This window comes from Castor canadensis, chromosome 4, assembly GCF_047511655.1.
Source record: "Castor canadensis chromosome 4, mCasCan1.hap1v2, whole genome shotgun sequence".
NCBI classification, from domain to species: Eukaryota; Metazoa; Chordata; class Mammalia; order Rodentia; family Castoridae; genus Castor; species Castor canadensis.
This window is the reverse complement of record NC_133389.1, coordinates 133,965,419-133,987,125: the sequence shown is the minus strand read 5'-3', so window position 1 is coordinate 133,987,125 and position 21,707 is coordinate 133,965,419. Positions and strand designations below refer to the sequence as shown.

The 21,707-nt window shown below is 35.7% G+C and overlaps 1 protein-coding gene across 1 annotated transcript in view; it reads right to left on the bottom strand.

Moving 5' to 3' along the window:
• Positions 1–26: 26 nt before the first annotated feature.
• The window catches only part of Itprid2 (ITPR interacting domain containing 2), a 38,297-nt gene continuing 16,616 nt past the window's right edge, over positions 27–21,707 (bottom strand). The window contains exons 10-18 of the mRNA XM_020183229.2: positions 17,858–17,946; positions 15,050–16,258; positions 13,215–13,292; positions 13,008–13,135; positions 12,439–12,589; positions 9,835–9,900; positions 8,656–9,120; positions 1,291–1,408; positions 27–204 (exon numbers count right to left, since the gene is read on the bottom strand). Coding sequence (XP_020038818.2) covers positions 1,304–1,408; positions 8,656–9,120; positions 9,835–9,900; positions 12,439–12,589; positions 13,008–13,135; positions 13,215–13,292; positions 15,050–16,258; positions 17,858–17,946 — 2,291 coding nt within the window. The 3' untranslated portion in view covers positions 27–204; positions 1,291–1,303. The remainder of the gene's footprint in view (positions 205–1,290; positions 1,409–8,655; positions 9,121–9,834; positions 9,901–12,438; positions 12,590–13,007; positions 13,136–13,214; positions 13,293–15,049; positions 16,259–17,857; positions 17,947–21,707) is intronic.

Genomic DNA, 21,707 nt, shown 5'->3' with positions numbered 1-21,707 from the left:
ACAGTTTTGATAGTTAGAAAAGACTTAGCAAAGTGCCTAAGTTTTATGTATTTTTTAAAGATATGCATTGAAGAAATGAACACTGTACACTGTATACAGTAGCCCAGCTCAGCAGAAGTGTCTTCCAAAGTATAGATAACACCTCCACCAGTGTCTATCATCCATAACTCCCAACATTACACAGCTAAAAGGATCCACGCCAATCTTGAAAAGGAAAGAGAAAGCAGTATTAAACTCCTTTCAAATATTATTCCTGAAAGTCTTTAAAAGCAGAATGAGAATTTTATTCATATATATATATGTATGTATATGTGTGGTATATATGTGTGTACACATGATCCTGCTATGGTATCTATGTATCTTTTTGAAAGTTAATTCTTTTATCCCTGACTTTTAAAAAGAAATCCTATTAGTTCATTAAAATATTTTCCCATTTTTCACGGCTGAAAACTTTAAATTTTTGTTTTTCATATTATATCAAATGGGTTATTTTTAGCTCTACTAAAAGTTCATTCTGTTGAAGAGTATTATTTCTTTTGTATTCACTAAGTATTGTTATTAATATATAATTTAAGAACTATAATTAGAACTAAGAGATAAAGTAAAATTCATTTTAATAAATAAATTACATAAAACAGTTTTTTATTAAGTTAGGACTAGAAGGACCTATAGAATATATTTCTTTAAAACACAAAAGTAATTAAGAAAGATAATAAGTGTTTATGATTCTCAAAACTTTGTTCCACAAATTTTTCATATGGAACTGTTATAGCCAAGTGTTACCAAAAAAAGATGAAGGCCTTAAGGCCCAATTCCAGAATTTACTTACTACGTCAAGATTTCAATGAGAAAACAATATAGATAATTCTATGGAAGTTAATATTTAACTTGTTTTCACTTTAAATGGAGTTGTATGAGTGTTTCGCACTCTAGGATAACATTACATACATTATAAAAATAAAAATTTAGCTAGAGTAACAGAATTATGTACTAAGAAAACAAAGAATTAAAAATCAAGAGCTGCTGGGTACCAGGCTCCATGTCTGTAATTCTTGCTTCTTGGGAAGCTGAGATATTGAGAATCGAGGTTTGAGGCCAGCCTGGGCAAATAGTTCACAAGATTCCATCTCCAAAATAACCAGAGTGAAATGGACTGGAGATGTGGCTCAAGTGGTGGAGTGCATGCTTTGCAAGTGTGAAGCCCTGAGTTAAAACCCCAGTCCCAACAACAACAAAAAAAGTGCTTTTTAATTTACATTTAGCTAAACAAAGAAATTCAGAAAAATTTACCTACAAATTCCATTTAATGACTGTCTTGCTTAGGATTTGATACTTTACTTGAGGACACTGCTGCCAAAAGTCCACTTACAATTTCCCGTCTAATTTCCCCAACAATAGACTCTTTAATCTGTAATACAGGAAAAGAAAAATAACATTTAACAATGACAGTAATTCATTTTTTTGTTGTTTTCAGAAAACCATACATTGCATTTAGCTCCTGCAATCAGCTAAGCCAGAGAAAACTACAACCTTCATGTGACCCTCCATATGACACAAAATGGTAGTGGAAAATCAAATCCACCCATCTATCCTCAAACCAAGAACAGACTGTGAGGTCTGGTCTAACATAACTCAGCTAACTGCATCATAAAACGTCACAATTTCTGCTAGGTGCTGGTGACCATGCCTGTAATTCTAGCTACTCAGAAGGCAGAGATCAGAAGAATCACAGTTCAAAGCTAGCCTGGTCAAATAGTTTGTGAGATCCTATCTTGGAAAAAACCTATCATGGAAAAGAGCTGGTGGAGTGGCTCAAGGTGTAGGCTGAGTTCAAGCACCAGTACCTCAATAAAAAAAAAAAATAGTAATTCCTAGGTTGAGAATTTCATAAAGTGTTATTTCATAGATTGCAAAACTATTAGTAAGTAACTTAATTCATGACAAAAAGTTTCCTGGAAGGACTAGTTATATATGAGATTTGCGTTCATGTTTTTTATTGACGTCTGCCTCTGTAAGGTAGTCAACAGAGTAAGTGCTCTCACTGCTAAATAAAATCAGTTAGTGGCAAATGACTTACAGATATTAACTATTATCAACAGAAGGGGCAAAATACCTAGAGAAGTTTACATTAGTCTAACCTAAAATGCAAATTTTAAATGGAAAAGGAAAATTATTATTTAATAAAATGTATGTTAAAACACACACACACACACAAAAATCATCAGAACAACCTTAAACTCTAAAGGAATGAATTTTTCTTTAGTGTTATAGTATAAACCTCTCCTGTCCTGCTTCAGATAGGGAAATACATCTAACTTTATTGTTGAAAAGGGCAAACGGACCTGGGGCAATGACAATTTCAATTAGGATTTTCTTCTCCAGATGTCTCAATACTACATAAGCCTAGCCTCTCCTTTTCTTTCTAATGATACAGCACTGCCTCCAAATAACCCTTTCTGAAGACTTTAAATGTGCATTTCCTGAAGTAAACTGATAATGCCTTCCAAAATTAGCACTTGAGACACTCTCAAACTAGCTATTAAAAATTCTCCATTTCCACAGTTTCCTGTCAGCCTAATCTATTTCCTACAATGTTCCTAAGTACATCCTGAACACATCTCAATTGAAGTCTTTCCAAAAATGATTCTGTATTAATCTGTCATGTAAAACTGGTACATAATACATAGACTCATAGTTATTCATAAAAAGAACGTTCCTTTGCTATCAACCAACCATCTGTACTGGCATATATTTAAACAAGTATAAGCTTTTCAGTTTAACTTCTACTGATATTCCTAATCTTTAAACAACATCAAAAGTTTCTGAAGATCATACTACTTCAGATTCATTTTTAAAATGAATTTATGTATTAGACATAAATATGAAAATCAAAATATCTTAGCCACAGTATATAAGCACAAATACAATGTGTGGAACCAGAACCACTGCAAATTTATGTTTATCAGAAAATGAATAGTATAGTCTTTCCAGTTTGGTTGTCAATACAATATGCAATTTCATTATATCTCTTTATCATCATCATCTAAAAAACAAACTAGCCAAAAATCTATGCCTTTTTGTTTAACAAAACATAATAGAGTCTCTAAGAGCCAGGCATGGTGGTACACACCTACAGTCCCAGCTACTCAGGAGGCTGAGACAAGAGGATCACTTGAGTCCAGGATTTCAGGTCATCCTGGGCAACACGGCAAGACCCTGTCTCAAAAACAAAGCAAGACATACAAAAAAAGAATCTCTGTTGTCAAATATGAAAATATTCACAGAAAAATAATTTTATTACTTTAATAATGACCTAACAGAATAAATTTTTAATTTTGAAAACAAGAAACTAGCATGGGTTAGAACAGGAAAAATTAAAATTCTCAGAAAACGGCAGACCTTCAAATAACAGGACATGCAATCTAAGAACAATGTTACATGATAGTGAATATAAAAAACTGCAACAAGACCATCTTGGATGAGAAAAGTATAGAATGCAGACTGACTGACAAGGAAATAAGTAGAGAGAAGGAGGCCAAGTGGAAAGTGTGCTGTGAACACTTATCAATGTATGTGAGCACAAAGTAAGCACTCAATAAATGTCTGAATGAGCAAAAGAACCTAAGAGTGAAAAAGACAAAATCAGAAACAAAGAGAAAGCAGAAAGATAAATAACCTAGCACTAAAGACAATGTCTTTAATAATTTATCTTACAAAAAAACGTATGGATAAATAAGCTAAAGACTGCATGTAATTATCCCCTCTTTTCTAAAGTCTCCCATGCTACAGAGAGATTGGAAGGAACAGAGTGAGAAACTAATAGGATGAAAGGCAAGATTACCTTTCTGAGCATAACTTCCAAAACACAGTATAGGCTAAAGACAGACTTCTTGAGATGATCTTAATCTCATTCTCAGGAATGTTTCCTGGCAATCCTGACTACAAGTTTGAAGAATGGGGCAACACATCCATTTAATATGTATCTACTGTCTACTGCACAGCAATCATTATTTCAAGTGATCTCTAAAAGAAGTTTCAATAGGAATACATGGCAAGTTCTGTTTTTACCAAAATACATGACGGCAGATGTAAATCAAGCCTAGGAACTTCAATAAACATGGAACTTTCTAAACATATGGCAATTCATGTTTGTTCTCTGACATTTAATTCTATTGAATTTGTTTCTCTGAACATATGTTCCTTCATCCTATTATGTCATCTTTTTATTTATAAACATATATACTTTTTAAAAATAACTATAAAGTTTCAAGGCCACTGATCATATATATCACAGATGACTCAGGCAAATTATAACACAGGACTTATTTCCGACTACACACGTGTACACAATTTGGGCAGAAAAGGGGTATTTTTAATCTGTTTAGTTTATTCACTGAAAACATGTGTTAAATATTTGCCAGAAAGGACTTTGTTTCTATGCTCCCCTTCCAAAGAGTAATTCTACTGTATTAACACATTATAAACAAAAACATTCTTTTAAAAAAACTTCACATATGGTGCAATGATGTAAACAAAGGCCTGACAGGCATCATTGTTTTCATGCACCCAGGAGTGCAGTAAGAAAACTTCCCTGAAATTGCCTGCCAAACATGCTTAAGCCTCACCTACAAAACTGTTCAACCCAAGAGTAAATCTTGCTTTCTGAATGGTGGCTTTGTCAATGGGACTAAAGAACTCAGAATTTGGACAAATTTAATTTGCTTCATAGCTGATACAATAAGCTTATAATTTGGAATTTAGTAATAAGTACATTTATGTAAAGAGATTACCAATTAGAAGTAAGTAGAATTATGAGTAATCTGAATTTTAAACATTTTATCAACAAACTTTGTAAAAGACCATTGTAACAGCTAAAATGATAGTAACGCAATTATTTTTCATTATAACCATTATTAGACTAATTTATCTATTAGTATATGCTTTTAAAGCACTTCAAAGGAGTGTGTTTTCTTAAGTACATCAGTATTTCTCTTCTGCCTTGCTTGATCTGCAGATTTTGCTTGGCAAGCCCTTCTCTGTAGATAAGAGTAAATGTTAAGCCTAACTTCCTCCAAACTATGCCAAATCAGAACTAAGGAGTTTCTATAGTTAATGGGTTTAGTAGCAAATTTTGAAAAATACTTAAAATATTTGCCTTGCATGCCATTTTAAATATCTGCAAGGTATAAAATATTTCATATTTAATGGGAGGTTCTTATAAATGATTATCTCTCTAGGACCAAAGCAGCATAACTGGAACAAATGACTTTCTATGATATGTGCTGTGGGCCAAAGAATCAATGTTCTGGCCTAAAGGGAATGCTTTATTCTTAGGAAATTACTGTCAACACATATCTGATCATTGTGATCATAAAAATGAGGACCTGAGTGTGCAGTAAGGGAGTACTTGTGCCAAATGATCAACATAAACTTTTCAAAAAAGCTTTCAAACCAAAGCAAGTTAAAGGGAACGAGAATATCATATTTCTCTTTTAAAAAAAAAAGTTAACTTAAAACCTACTATAACCAAATGCAGTGCGAAGGAGAAAAATGACTTAATTTCACTCAAAAACTGATCTCAGATGTAAAATGTAATAGGAATCACAGGTACAACTAATTTAGTAAGTTGGGTGTACAGTTGCTAAACCTTAGCCAGCTGCAATTAACTTATTTATAAAAATAATTACATTTGTAGAACAAACAAGTTTATAGAATTAAGACCTTTCATATTTTTAGTTGGAAGAGTCAGGTCATGGAAATAAATGAAAAAACACTTGTCTTTAAAATGTGAATTTGTTTCAACAAGGCTGAAATACTAGGAAACAACTAGGTGAACACAGATAATTGCACTCAGCTGAACCTAGAAACCCAGTACCTCAAATGCACACAACTTAAACGTCTATCAGCAAACTGTGTATGAGCCACACCTACCCACATCTGGCATTAAAACTTTCTGCAGATTTCCGATCATCATACCTCTAGTCCTTCACACAGAAACTCATCAACTATGATCCTTCCAAAGCCCAATTCCACATGCAAACTTCAAGTTTTTTTTAAAGTAAAATAGTATCTTATTGTAGTACTTATGTACATTTCTTAAGTATTTAAAATAAAAGTTTGCTAAAGGTTTGGCTAGGTTTCCATCTTTTGTCTTTTCTAAATGTCATGGATGGAGTCTTGAGTGTTATGCCTCTAACTTTACTTTCCCTACAAGCCTCTGGTGCACAAGTTTGTATAGCACAGAAGCACACATACCATCTGCAAGTGTACAGCAGAACTGACCACTTACTTTTAAAGTACTTCCAAGCTACTGTCATGCAGTTGTAAATGATGGCATCTTGAATGTAGATGAACATACTTCTGGACCCAGAGGATCAACTACCCACTTAAGGGAAATTCTGGTCTGCTGTCACCATTTCTGACCTCTAACCACTAGAAATCTATGTTACAAATTAATTCTCAAAACACATTAAGTTCATATTACTAACTATATTGGAAACACACAGTTTAAAAACAGCAGCCACTGACTCTGATTTCTCTGGTTAATTTTGACCTTTCCTATTTTTAAACTCTTAGTTCCTGAATACAGACTGGGAATCTGAATGCTTGAGATGAGAAATAATTCAAATTTCAAGATTTCTGGATTTTGAAACAATTGTATATACTTAAAAGGCTGAGCATCCCTAATCCAAAATTTGAAATGGTCTGAAACCTGATTTTTTTTTTAAGACAGGGTCTCATTCTGTATTGCAGGTTAACCTTGAACTTGGATCTGACTATCTCAGTCTCGTGAGTTCTGAGATTATAAGCATGTCTCAGGATTATAGGTGCAAGCTGTGACACTCAGCCAAAATTTGTTTTTAACCTCTGTGGTGCTGGGGTTCAAATAAGAGCCTGTACATGCTAGCTAGACAAGTGCTCTACCACCCAGTGACCCTAGCCCCTGATACCAGAAACTTTTTGAGAGATCTGCTAAATACTTTTCTGTGCTAATTTTCAATGCCTCTTGAGTTAGTCTTGTTTTCCTTCCTATCAAACTTTAAACATAAGGATTTTGTGTCTTTTACCCTTCATATGGAAGATTCTTAAACACGTACAAAGTTTTTCTTTTGTTCTTGCTTTTAGCACTGCTGGGGTTCAAACCCCGGGCCTCACACATGATAAGTGTGACCCTTTGTTGCTGAGCTATAGCCCAAGCCCCTATAATGATTTTATTTTAGTGTACAGATACTCTTTTTAACTAATGGAAAGAAGGAGAGATCTTTCTTATCTGGGGTTTTAGGATCTTGGCTAGAAAAACTATGGATAGTATAGTTCTTCCTTATTGTTATTCTTAAGAATTCTTTTTTCCTTTTTTCTTTAAAAAAAATGGAGCCTCATCATAACATTAGATAAGAAAACAGATGGGAAAAATATTCAACAAGTATTTTTAATCTGTGCACTCTATTACGTTTTGCAAGCAAACGAACAGTGTGACTTGAGGAGAAAAAAGCTATCACAAAAGTAGATCTATGGAGCTCTACCCTTTAAAATGATAAATACTATTTCTTCTTACTAACTTAATTCAAATGCTAAAAACAGTGTTGTGGTTTAGATCTGAAATGGTCCCCAAAGTCTTGTGTGTTCAAGGCTTATGTATTCTGAACATTGAATACAGCAATGTTCAGAGGTGGGCCTTTTGGAAAGTGACTGAATCATGAGGGCTCTGATCTCAGCAACTGATTAACCCAATGATGGGTTCAAGATTTCATTGGCTATTGGGAGGTGACAGAAACTTAGGAGGTAAGACCTAGTTGAAAGGGGTGGATCCTTGAAGGGATGTCCTTAGGGGCTGTATTTTGTTCTGCACCTTCCTTCAGCTTCCCTGAGACAGCAGCTCTGTTCTACCATGTCCTCTCTGTCACTGGCATGATGCTCTGCCTCACCATAGGCCCAGAAACAATGGAGCCAAGTGATGAGGACTGAAACCTATGAAACCATGAACCAACATAAATCTTTCTTCAAGTTGTTTTTCTCAAATATTTTGTTAGTGATGTAAAACTAACACAAACACTTATTATACAAATTTTCTCAATTACCCTTTGACTACTAGCCTTTGTAGTAACATTTTTGTAGTCCTTTTGGTAACCTAACTGTAGTAATGCTTCAGGTCCTCATGCTGTTACCATCCAGATCTTTTCATACTGCATTTCAATCTATTCATAGAATTTCCACATTCCACCTACCAAAGCAAATAGATCAAGCTCTCTATATTTATTAATAACACAACACCATTTTCTCTTGTCAACTGAAATTACAAAATGGTAGCTTTTAATCTTGGAAGAGATTTAAATTGTAATTCCTTCTTTTACACATGTGGAAATGAGACCAAAAAGTCTGTTACATGTTTACCTACTTCAAACTCTACAATACTTTTTTCTCCAGAGCAAATGTAAAAAGTTGCAATTATTTTACATTGAAGTATGAAATCTGCAGAAATGTCATTATAAAAATATTTTAATAGATAGGAAGTAGACCAATGGGAAAGTTCACTTAAAAGCTCTTTGAAAATTAATACAGTGACTCAAAAAGATTATCTTATAAATAACTGATGTTCAAATAAAATCTCCTGTAACACACATCTGCAAATAAACAAAGTTAGCAGGTTTTACTCACCTCCCGTATGACTTGCTGCAATTCATCCTGCTCCACATTTCTATGTATTTCTTCAGCAGCAGGCATCAGTGAGAGATTTCCTCGCCCCTCTTCTACTTCCGATTTAGGGACCATAACCTGTGAGGTTTCTTCAGCTGCTCCAACTTCCTCAGAGCTTTCCACATCTGGAGGTGTCTGCACAGATCCTATTCTAGAAGGAGCAGTTGGCGTCAGGGCCACAGATGCTCGGAATACTTTCTTTCTTGCCACTAATGGGACTCTGGGTTTGCCCCCTGAGTCACCAGAAGGCACTCCAGTTCTTCTGTGGGCATGAGAGGGACCAGAACATACAGAAGATGACTCTGAGGTTGCATGGGAGAAAACAGATTCTGAGCTCTCTCCAGGAGGAATTCCAAATCCCATTTCTCCAAGTCCCAGGCCCAATTCAGATTTCAGGTATGACTGTTCTCGCATCAGTTCAGTGACCTGGAGGTCGGAAATACTGTTATTCTTTTCTTTCGAAATTAAGGTTGGTTAAGAAAGAAGATTAAGTTCCTAGCTGTGATTATTGCCAAAAATCATAAAACTTGCAAAGACATAATTCATTAATTCATAATTTATAAAGTATAAATTCATACTTCATTAATTTAGTAACTACTTTGTATCAGTCACAAAAGCAGCCAACTTAAATTCAGAGTAAGCTGAAGCAAAAAAATAGGTAACTAGAGCACATAATGGGATGAAATTTTACTTGTTACCACACAGGTGTTCAAATTATCTTCAAGGAAGAATAACTAATGAAAAACAAAATAGTTATTCATAATGTTTTGCCCTCAAATTAACCAATTTGTCTAAAATATAATAAAATCAGGCTTTTGTTCAAAATGTAGTCATTTTCCAGATCTAAAGGATCTGGGATAGGGTAATGAAAGGACACTCTCCCTGGAGTATAATTTATTTTTTAGTGGATTATCTCCTTTAGGTCATAAAGATAAACTACTCTGCAATTAAGCTGGCTTTCTAGTGGTCTAAGATGGCAATGGACTTCAGAAGTGGCAATCTCACCTCTAATGAAATTAATTACCCTACCAAATTCTACATTTAAAACAAACATACACTTCATCCAAAGTAGGAAAATTGCATATTTATGAGATGTTACATCATTTCTTTCCCCAGTGACTTAAAAAAAGAGAGGCTTACTGGTTCCATTACATTCAGTGGAGAAGGGCATGACAAGTTATCAGCGCTTCTGCTACCACACATTCCCTGAAAAGGTAAGGACAAAGTAGTTATATATATGTAGTATACATTTTCTCATATTGAAGTGTTTTATAATAAAATGAATTGGCTATGTACTGCCCTGAAACACTGCTGAATGTCATAAAGCTCATGTTCAATTGTCAGGGAATTCTAGAAAAATGGGTCATTGTGACTGAAATCTGAGACCACAGAATGCGCACAGGAGATATAATGATTCTCTGCTCACAACACCACACATTCCTAAGAATGACTGATCAAAATATAGAAGAACATATTCATTAATGACATAGAATACTCTTATTCTGTTATACGTATGTGTGTTCACACAAACCTTTTTCTACTCCATGTATGTTCACATGTATGTGCTGTATACACCTATCCATTTTTAATAATATCAAACACAATGTGAAAATACACAAAAATTCAAAAGCTCAATACAATATATTCTACAACCTGAAAAATACTGACAAAAATAAGAATATGATGTTGAAGTTCAAATTTCATAGAAAGGAACATTAGAAATAATGAAACATACAAAATAAAGACAAGAAGTGTTTCTTTTCTAAGTTTTCTGAGCTAGGATCTCACTATGTAGCCCAGGGTGGCCGTAACAAACTTTCAATCCTCCTGCCTGTCTCTTTAAGAGCTGGGATTGCAGGTATGCACCACCATGCTAACAGTATATCATTTTATTTTCTTGGTTATACACATGTTTTCTATTAAGACATCTCCAATCCTTTAAAAAAAAAAAAAGCCAAAGAATAAGGGATTTGGAGTGTAGTACAGTGGTGGGATCTACACTTAGCATGTGTGAGGCCCTGGGTTCAAGTTCTGGCATTAAAAAAAAAAAGAAAAGAAAAAAGGCATAAAGAATGGAAAAAGAACTGCGTGCTGACACCACCAACAACAGGTGTTGGCAAGGATGCCGGGAAAAAGGAACCCTCTTACACTGTTGGTGGGAATGTAGACTAGTACAACCACTCTGGAAAAAAATTTGGAGGCTCCTTAAAAAGCTGGACATCGATCTACCATTTGATCCAGCAATATCACTCTTGGGGATATACCCAAAAGACTGTGACACAGGTTACTCCAGAGGCACCTGCACACCCATGTTTATTGCGGCACTATTCACAATAGCCAAGTTATGGAAACAGCCAAGATGCCCCACCACTGATGAATGGATTAAGAAAATGTGGTATCTATACACAATGGAATTCTATGCAGCCATGAAGAAGAACGAAATGTTATCATTTGCTGGTAAATGGATGGAATTGGAGAACATCATTCTGAGTGAGGTTAGCCTGGCTCAAAAAACCAAAAATCGTATGTTCTCCCTCATATGTGGACATTAGATCAAGGGCAAACACAACAAGGGGATTGGACTATGAGCACATGATAAAAGCGAGAGCACACAAGGGAGGGGTGAGGATAGGTAAGACACCTAAAAAACTAGCTAGCATTTGTTGCCCTTAACGCAGAGAAACTAAAGCAGATACTTTAAAGCAACTGAGGCCAATAGGAAAAGGGGAACAGGTACTAGAGAAAAGGTTAGATCAAAAAGAATTAACCTAGAAGGTAACGCCCACGCACAGGAAATCAATGTGAGTCAATGCCCTGTATAGCTATCCTTATCTCAACCAGCAAAAACCCTTGTTCCTTCCTATTATTGCTTATACTCTCTCTACAACAAAATTAGAAATAAGGGCAAAATAGTTTCTGCTGGGTATTGGGGGGGGAAGGGAGGGGGCGGAGTGGGTGGTAAGGGAGGGGGTGGGGGCAGGGAGGAGAAATGAACCAAGCCTTGTATGCACATATGAATAATAAAAGAAAAATGAAAAAAAAAAAAAGAACTGCGTGCTGGAGGCCTATGATCCTAGCTATTCAGGAGGCAGAGATCAGGAGGACAGCAGTTTGAAGACAGTCCAGGCAAATAGTTCGAGACCCAATCCTGAAAAAAAAAAATCACAAAAAAGGGTTGATGGAGTGGCTCAAGGTATAGGCCCTGAGATCAAATCCCAGCACTGCAGAAAAAAAAGAATGGAAAAGAATTAAAAATAAAGGAAAAGTTTAAAGGGAACAGTATTTAAATATACAAAAATGGGGAGAAGGAGTAGTATGATCTCCGTTCTTTGGAGCTATATTCAGTGATTCAAATTTTAATTAGTCATACTTTAATTCTCTATAATTTTCTTTTAAAAATCTAACTTTTGTATTGACCTTTATTTCTTCTTATTATCAAAAATTATCAATAGGGCTGGAGGTGTGGCTCAAGCAGTAAAGCATCTGCCTAGCAAGCTCAAAGCCCTGAGTTCAAACCCCAGTGACAGCAAAATCATTAAAATTTTTCAACATATTTCTAAATATATTAAATACTTAAATATTATCACTGTACATAAAACTAATATCTGGAAAAGCTCCTTAAACATTATTCATGTTTCTAATGTCATTAAAACAAATGGTTTAAAATGAAGGTACCTGTCTTAAATTACATGGAACATTACAAATAAACCTAGTAAAAATGCCCAATGTCCCAAGCTTGTGTACCACAAGTGCTGCAGAATGGAAGGGTGAAGGAGCCCGCACAGCCCGAAGCTGCTCGTCCAGGCCCAGGAGACGCTCCTCCAGCTGTATCTCCAAATCCTGCAGCTCCATTCGGACAGAATTTCTCAGACTCTGTAGCTGATCAGCTTCATACCTATCAGTATGATGACAGGCACAAAGTTTGAAAAAAGTAATTTGAGAGTTACCATCTCAACAATTCTGACAACTATTCTAAGCTAACACAAAGTACTGAATTGCAAATTTCCTAAATTCTCACAGTAGGAATTACAAGAGGTGTAACCACTAGGACAATGGTCTCTGATCCTCTATCTTCTCTATACCATCCAGTGAAAAGCAAACCACAACCACCATCTTCTTCAATACACTGAAGCAGAGAAGGTAACTTCATAAAACACTCTGTATGCCTACTTCTTATCTAACTGGTTCACAAAACACACACAAGGTACATAGTAGAAGAAATAAAACCTAGTTTTTAAAAATATAAGTTGAAAAATGCTTCTTTGTGGAGTTGATGTAACTCCAAGTTATATCAATACAAAAAGTGCTTTTACCTTTCCTCCTCAGTCATATGATGATAAACCATGGTTTGTTGACGCAGCATTGCCAGCTCTAAATCCATCATTTGTGTTCTAAACAAATTTAGGCTCCTCCTCATTACTTGAAGCTCCTGAAAAGTATTCTAAAATGCAGTATCACAAAATTATATTTCTAAAACATACAAATTATTTTGTAGCACAAAGATTTAAGAGGGAACTTACTTCATAAAGAGGTAGAACAGATGATTTTGGAGTACTATATGCAGCAGCAGCAAGATCAGGTCCTCTCATCATAGGGTACTTCAAATGAATGAAAGCAGCATTAAAAAACAACGTCAAGGTGACTACCTCCATGTTCTCTGAGATGTAAAGGCAGAATTTCAGGTAAAACCAAGCCAAACTCTGTACTGTATGCATAAACAAAGGAAATCAGTCCCAATGCTACCTATTATCTTAGCTATTCCAGGTACAAGTCAATCTGTTTGGGAAGAGGAAAAGGTGAAGGAGTATACAGAGTTCATATCTATGTTTGACAGGATCTTCTTCTTGCCTTGAGAAAGTAAAAAGCAAAAATGAATCTCAGAAATGTAGAAGCAATTGCAAATATCATCATGAGATTACAGTAACTACTGATGTGGCTACAAAGAGTAGCAAGTAACAGCCTTTAACATTTGAGCATCTGCTATATGCCACAACTTTAGGCAGTGAAAAGGCATCATCACCTTCAAATGTATAAGGAAGAAAACAGGAAATGCTAAACAAATACAATAGAGGGAGTGCTATGATGGAAATAAACAAAAACATTCAGATTAGATAAGTGTGCCCAAAAGTGTTGACACCTGAGCTGAACCTCAACAGTAACCAAAGTAGAACTTAGTCATGCAAAGAAAGGTCAGGGCTACAAAGTGGTATGTACAGATTACCAGGAACACACAACTATTTACTTAAAGACTTGCAAAAAACAAATGAAACAAAACAACACCACCTCAACCCACACAACTGACATGCGCATATCTCCCAAAAAGCACAACTTTTGAGAACCATGCATGCAGTCCTGCAATCCAATTTTACTGGATCACACACTAAGCATGGAGACTGGGAAGAGCATCTGTCTAATGAGGTACAATGGGGTCGGAAGATTTACCAACAGTTACTAGAGGGACACAGAAGATGAAGACACCAAGCTCAAGCAGTACAAGTCAGTATAGAAAGGTGCACCACAATAGGTGCAGGTAGACAAGGCTCTGGAAATCCCCAGCTTCACATAATTATAGCGAAAAGTTAACTATCACAGTCATAGCTAGAATTCTGTTTCATGAGAAGGAGGAAGAAGCATGCACATTCTGGTTAGACTGTAAACCATTAGGAGACAACTGTCAGAAGATAAAACCAATGTTTAAAAGAATGTATACCTTAGTATGACTTGAAGTCACAACTTTGATTTTTACTTTCAAAATGGCTCACTGCCTACTATTTCATGATGATAAGAGATCACAAACATTCTAAATTCACACTTTACCTGATTCTTTCTCTCTTTTGGAGTAGTTCCAGTCTTTGAACCCATGGAAGTAGACTAATTCTGTACCAGGAAGCCAGCATCAGAGGTCAGTGGGTGAAGAGGAAAGCTTAGTCACAGAGCTACAAGCAAAACCAGGAAAATATGGTGCCACTGAAGACAATGGGAAGAAAACTTAGGAAAGGAAGAGGTGGTCAGCATGTCCAAATGGTAGAGAAAAGAAAGGACTTTGAGAGGGAAGATGTTTTTAATAATAGGGACAAATTAAAGTTTATAGACTAAGACAAAGAAAATGAGGACAGGTTAAAAAAGGGAGAATACCTATTGATCAAAATCCCTGATCTAGGAAGGGAATTCTGAGCACAGAAGTTAATTCTGTTCAGTATTAGTTATAGCTTTTCCCCATAAAAGAGGGAAAAATATAAGAGAAGGGCATGAAGAAAATAAAGTTGAGGTAACTCATGCCTGATGGATTTTAGTTAATTAAAAAATGCTCAAAGCAATACAATAAAAGTTTTAAAAAGTCACCTTTTTCTCATACCTGTGAAAGGTTCTGCAGTGAGTTTCTAATATCATGCAAGACTCTTCGCAACTGCATTTCTATGGCAGAAGGAGGATTCACAGAGCATGCTCGGTAAGGGGAGGCAGCATGTCTATGTGAGTAAGGACATCCAAATGGGGTAGTGAAGGCACTACAGGTAGCACCTGACATATTGGGAACGCTGTGAGTGCTCAGAGTTCTCGTGTGCTCACACAAGGGCCTTTCCTGCCACTCAGAGTGGACAGAGTGCAGGGAGCAGGTGGACTGAGACATTGGTGCCGGAGCACACTGTGGACAGGCAGCAGTCCTTCCATGATGGCATTCTTCCAAATGTGTCACTTCAGTCTGGGGGGCTTCTTCTTTCTTCAAAGACAATGGAGAGATGAAAATGGTGGATTTAACTAAAGACTGACCATCATGCTCAGTCACCCCCTTTTCCAATTCCTGTTCTTCAGGTGTGTACTTATAGGTGAAGGAAGGTGGGCTGCATCTGGTCTCTTTTCCTGGAGATAACCGGACATTGACCGAGGATACTACCCTTACTGGGCTCAATAAGGTGGTTGGCAAAGACTGAGATCTTCTTAGAGGATAGCCAGCTTTTGCAAGTAAGTACCTTGGTTTTAAGAGATCTTTTGATTTTATCAAGCTACGCCCTACTCTTTGATTAGACAGACTGCAGACTTTCATTTGAGCTCTTTGCAAAGCTATATTAACTCTGTCCACAGAAGAGGGAGACCCGGGTGTATTTTCAGAGCTCATGACATTACATTTGGCTTCAATAGAAGCCAATGATTTCAGAATATGGTGTGTGGTATACTGGGCAAACTCACATTCGCTGCTTTTATCCATATCACTTTCCCCACTTGCTTCCTTTGGAAGCTCTACTGTCTGTGCCAGGGACAAATCCTCATCCACTTCAGTAATTTTAGTAATGTGATCCACTGAACTATGGGTGGGACGTTGGTTTTCTGTATTTTCCACAGTCTCGCATTCAGGGAAATCCTGGCTATCTGACTTTCTTTTGTCAGCATTTGTTGCTGCCTTTGTTCTTCCTTTCTGAGGAGGGGTGAGAGACTCCTCTTCTGACTCATTAAAATAAGGCTGGTCTTGAGCAGTTGGTGTAACAAGGTCTTCACCAAATGATGTGACTGTTGTTTCACTATCACAACTATCAGCACTACTCCCCATGGCTTGCAGGGACTCATGAACCTGCAAAAAAAGGAAACAGAACAAGTGGGAAGACAAAGAATAAAAGAGTTATTATTAAGAAATACCAAATAAGTATGATGCTTTTACGGTCTCTGACCCTGGGTGTGACCTTGGTGTCACTCAAAATGGTTAACTGCCCTTTACTAGCAACCATGACCTCCTTCTTCCCACTTTCTCACAAAGATTATCACAAATCTTTTATTTTCCTCAAATTCCCTTTCCAACACCTTTTTCCTCTGACACATGACATATATCACTGACTTGAAGAGAAAATGGACCAAAAGTTCATCATATTCTTCTCCAGCACCTACAAACTTCTCTGTCATTACCCATCACTACCTCCTCTTCATTTGGAAAGAAAATCATATCCTATTTTCAAAGTTAATTCCACCAACCTGTGCTCCTGACCATACCTTCCCCAGGACCAGGATGTTTCTCTAGTTTCATCCCATTTTTTTCTGCATCAAACTCTCTTCCCTTAGCTGTACAACTTCCCTAAGTCATTCCCATGCTAAAACCTCTTGCTGGTATGCTGCCATTTTCATTTGAGAACACAGTCACCACGTCTACCTCTCTTCCTCAATCAATTTACTCTCCAGTTGTGCTTTGCTTCATTTATTCCATCACCAATGCTCTCTCCTGAGTCAGTCTCCTAAAAGCCTCAATCTCAGCTGCTTACTCGATGGCTGTAAATATTTTTCTTGAGGTCTCTCCATCTCCAAATTTATCTGTCTACTTGATTATTACTACTGCATCTCCTTACACCTATCTCTTTGGCTGTTCTTCCTTTAGGTGCTATGTTACTAGTAAGTGCTTTTGGGGTTCTCTGCTTCTCATTCCAATTTTGAAACTTGCGTAAAGACAGTTTAAGTGCTTTTCTTGTTCATTCTGTGACTCCACATATAGACTATAAGCTCCTCAAGAATAAAGATATACCTGTTTTCTAGGTTATCTAGCATAAATGTCAATATAACATTCAGCAAGCTATGGATGCACACTTAATGTCAGTTATTAAATAAGCAATGTAATCCTAGCTAATTAGGAGGCACAGATAAGGATTAGTTTGAAGCCAGCCCCAGCAAAAAGTTAGTGAGACCCCCATTTAGATCAATAAGCCAGGTGTGGTAGTTCACACCTATAATCCCAGCTACATGGGAGGCATAGGAAAAAAGATTTTGGTCCAAGGTGAGCCCCAGGGCAAAAACTTGAGATCCTATTGAGAAAAAAAAAAAACTATAGTAAAAAGGGCTGGGAGCATGGCTCAAGTGGTAGAGTGCCTTCCTGGCAAGCACAAGGCCCTGTGTTGCTCAGTACTAAAAAAAAAAAAGCAAAATAATTATTGTAAAATACTGAAAAATAATGATGGCAGAAAAATAACAGATCAAGAAGGTTATCAAAATAATCTTTACTGATGGTTCAAAATTAAGGAGAAGCTTATTTAATAATTAAGAGAGATGAAGAATTAGAGAAACCTAAAAGAATTATTCTTGTTATTTGAAAAATAAAGCATAGACAAATTCAGCCTTGAAATACATAATATTAAAAATTACTTTAAGATGAAGAAGTTAAGGACAGTGCCCATGAGAGTAGAAAATTTACCTGCAGATGATTCAGGGAGAGGCAGTCTGCAGAATCTTCACCAAACCCACTGCTATCTGAATGCTGACTCGCAGTACGTAACAGATGATCTATCAGTAAAAACGTGTAGTTATGTAAAACCACTACAGAAGGCTTCAATGAGAACAATGTTATTACAGCTATGATGTCCAACAGACAGAAGATACAGCACTGATTCCTTCTCACAAAAGTATGCATTACTTAGGCAAAACTGGGGCTTCAAAGCATAGGAGGTAACTGAAGTTCAAACAAAAACTGAATGAATTATAGTTTTCTATCAGAAATTTTTGAGTACTCAGTTGCTAATTAAGTTCTATAATTAGAAATTTGGTAAAAAATGTCTTATTCTTAAAGGACAAGTGTCTGAAATAAAAGATGGCTCTAATAAACATAGAGGTACCAAAGTAAACCATTTACAATAGGTAAATAAGATATTCAGGAAGTGAAACTAGAAGTTTAAGTGCAGAATATATAAAAATTTCTATACCTTCCTATTAAGAAAAAAATTAAGGCCAATAAATTAATTGAAATGCAAGACTACTTAAACATCTGTATGCTCAAAACTTGTAAATATCTTGTTATAAAACAATTATTTAATAATTCCATGAAAGTCAATTAGACTCAATTAATACATAACATTGTTAATCTTATAAAAATCCTTCTGTTAATTTTTCTGCCATAGTACTCCAATTTTTGGTTAACCAAAAAAATGCTTTAAATAAGTAAAAAGGCAAACTAAGTACACCAAGAATGATCACATTCCATCCACACTACTAGTACCACATGGGACACTTTACAGTTATTTAATAAGGGAATGAGTTATAAGACAGCAGGATTCTGCAGAACTTCCAAAGCAACAGGCTAAATAAAGTGTGTTTACCAATTCCACATTTCACTTAAGATCTGAAACATACAGAGAAAGAACTAGATGATATGACTGAATAAAATCCCCAAAGTTTGCTTGATTTGGAAAAAGAGCTCATGGTAGCCTCAGGTCTGACTTTTTTTCCATTAAAATTTTAGAATAATTCTGTAATATTATTGTGATAATAAAACTACATGATTAAATGTAAGGTATTATTCCATGTCTGTGACAAACCTAGATGAACTGGAATAATTATGAAACTAAGTAGTAATAAGTTGTTACTATCAGCACTGATTAGGAACTATTATTAACTAGAAGATGATTGACACCTTATGTCATACCAGTTGTCCCTGTAATTATGTTTCCCATGTTTTTTGTTTTTTTTTAAAGAACTAGATTATGAGCTTTTTAAGGCAGGAATTTTATTCTTCATATTCCAGTACCAAGAGCAAGCTGATAATGAATAATGTTTACTGAGTGAAATCAATAACTATTTCCTTAAAGCAACAACAGAATACAACAGTCATATAAATGATTTAGAAGTGAAAGTGCCTATCTGCTCGGGCAAAGCACACTTGCCAGACAGTCCACGGAAGCTGGGCTGACCAGGCTGGACTCAGATTCCCTCTAAAATCTACTGAATCTGTAGCAAGATGAAGTTTGTGCCAGTTACCCTTGCAGATGAGCCCCCATCTAACTTCACATAGGTTGGGTGGTATTGCAGACTAAGATTTTAGAGCAGATATAGAATTCTTTCCACAGGGACGTGGGTGTGAGTTTCTGCTTTGTTTCACTGTTGCAAGTGGTAACACCTCTGCAAAATGAGATTATAATTCTTCCATCTCACAGGGTTACTTCAAAAGCTAAGCAGAATATAGATGAAACTGTTTTTGTAAACTATAAATCACACCAGGAGTGATGGTACACACTGTAACTCCAGAACTTGGGAGGCACAAGGATCTCAAGTTCACGAATAGCCTGAGCTACATAGTGCACTCCTGCCTCTAAAGTAATTAAAAAGCCCATAAACTACCATCTAGATTCTTTAGTCAGAAATTTCTGTTTCACGGAAAAAAAAAAAAACCAAAAAAATAGTTCTTTCTAGAAAAAGATGTAATTAAATTACAGGTTTAGACCTGTATCCTAAAGATACAAAATATTATTTCTAATTTAAAAGTAGGATGTTAGAGGAAGCATAAAAGAAAAAACCTAAATCTGGCAACTATCTATTCAGTACCATAAAGAAACAACATTCCCTTCTATACTAAAGAAAATATTTTATGTCTTCTGTAATAAGAAAAATATTGAACTTCTCTTGACTTATCTACCAAATGTATAATTTGGACATTAGTTGCATCACTAAATCTCTCTAGGTGTCATTAAATAAATCCCAGACTGCAACTGAGATTAAGAGAACTTTAAAAGTCCTACTACTAAAGCATTATATACATTTTATTAAACTTATGAAATGAATACATTACCAGTAACTCTAATTTTGAAATTCTGACTACTTAAGATATTACATATCGTATCAAAATTTGATACATTACCTTCCAAAATGACTGAAATATTATTATTATTCTCTGTCCCCCGCTCTCATGGAGACACACACAAACCCATTTTACTGTTAATTTACAAAAGTCAAATTCACAAAAATGTTAGCACTTTTGTTATACCACCAGAAATGAGACTCAGAATAGGTATAAAGGTATCTAATCATACCCCATCATCTTTCCCAGTACGCAGAGCTTGCTTGCTCATGAAACAACTTAAAGCAATTTTACTGGTTTTTTCAAAGTTCCTTTTGACATAAGGCAAGCTGTTTTCCCAACGTGTCCCTTTGTCTAGCCATCTAAAGCAAAGATCCCCTCGATTACCATTAACTCTTCCTTACACTCAGAAGCACATACATACATACATTTATGGACTCATAAAGGGATGGAACTTAAATATGAAACTTCATTTTGTATTGGGCTAGAACTGTAGTAACCAGTAAGAGTGGAGCTTTTATTCCTTAGTGCCACACTGCAACGAAAGAAAAATCACATGCAAACTGTCTCTTGGGAAGCAATTTTCAGAGATCAAGAGGTGACAAGCATGTAATTTCCTGTTTTAGGAACACATATATAAATCTTTGCTTGAGTTTTTTTTTAAAGGGTAATTCATCATGTGCAAGGTTTTAAAAATAAACCGTCCTACCTTCAGTGGTCATTTAACTTCTTTCTGTTTCTCTCCCTCTAAAGCTCAAAAGCTTGGTAAATTTAAAACCAGACATCTTTTCCTGGTTTCAAGTTAAAAGTGAAAGGAATGGACTCAAAGGTCCTTAGTCAATAATTAATAATTCAAGAGGAATGGTATCTACAGCCACTCACCTTTGATCCATAGCTTGAATTTATTTAACTAGGTTTAACTATTGCTGTGAGATTGGTGTTTTTTGCTAGAGGTATATCCCATGCAATATATGTATGTGTGTATATCCATATGTATTCTTTTACATATATATATATACATATATACACACATATATATGCATGTATATATTTATGAGTGTGTGTGTATACACATAAATGTGTGTGTGTGTATATATATATGTGTGTGAGTATATATATATATATATATATATATATACTCACACACATATATATGTTGTGTTTGAATAATGAAAATCCCAAGATGGATAACACTGCATTTTTCAGTAAAAACAATGTAAAAAGTAGCCTTAATCTACTGCTCTTGTCATCACTTCCTATCCAGCTCTTATACAGAACTAGTTAGAGCACACAAAACTGTGTGACGAGGTCATTACAGGATAAGTAAACTAGTATTAGTTGATTAGCACAAGTCTTCAAAAAATACAAAAACAATATATATAACCAAACAATGATAAGCAAGATAGTGATAAACCCCTTTTCCAAATCAACTGATACCACTTGGGAAACATGCTCAGGAACTAGTGGGTATCAGTCT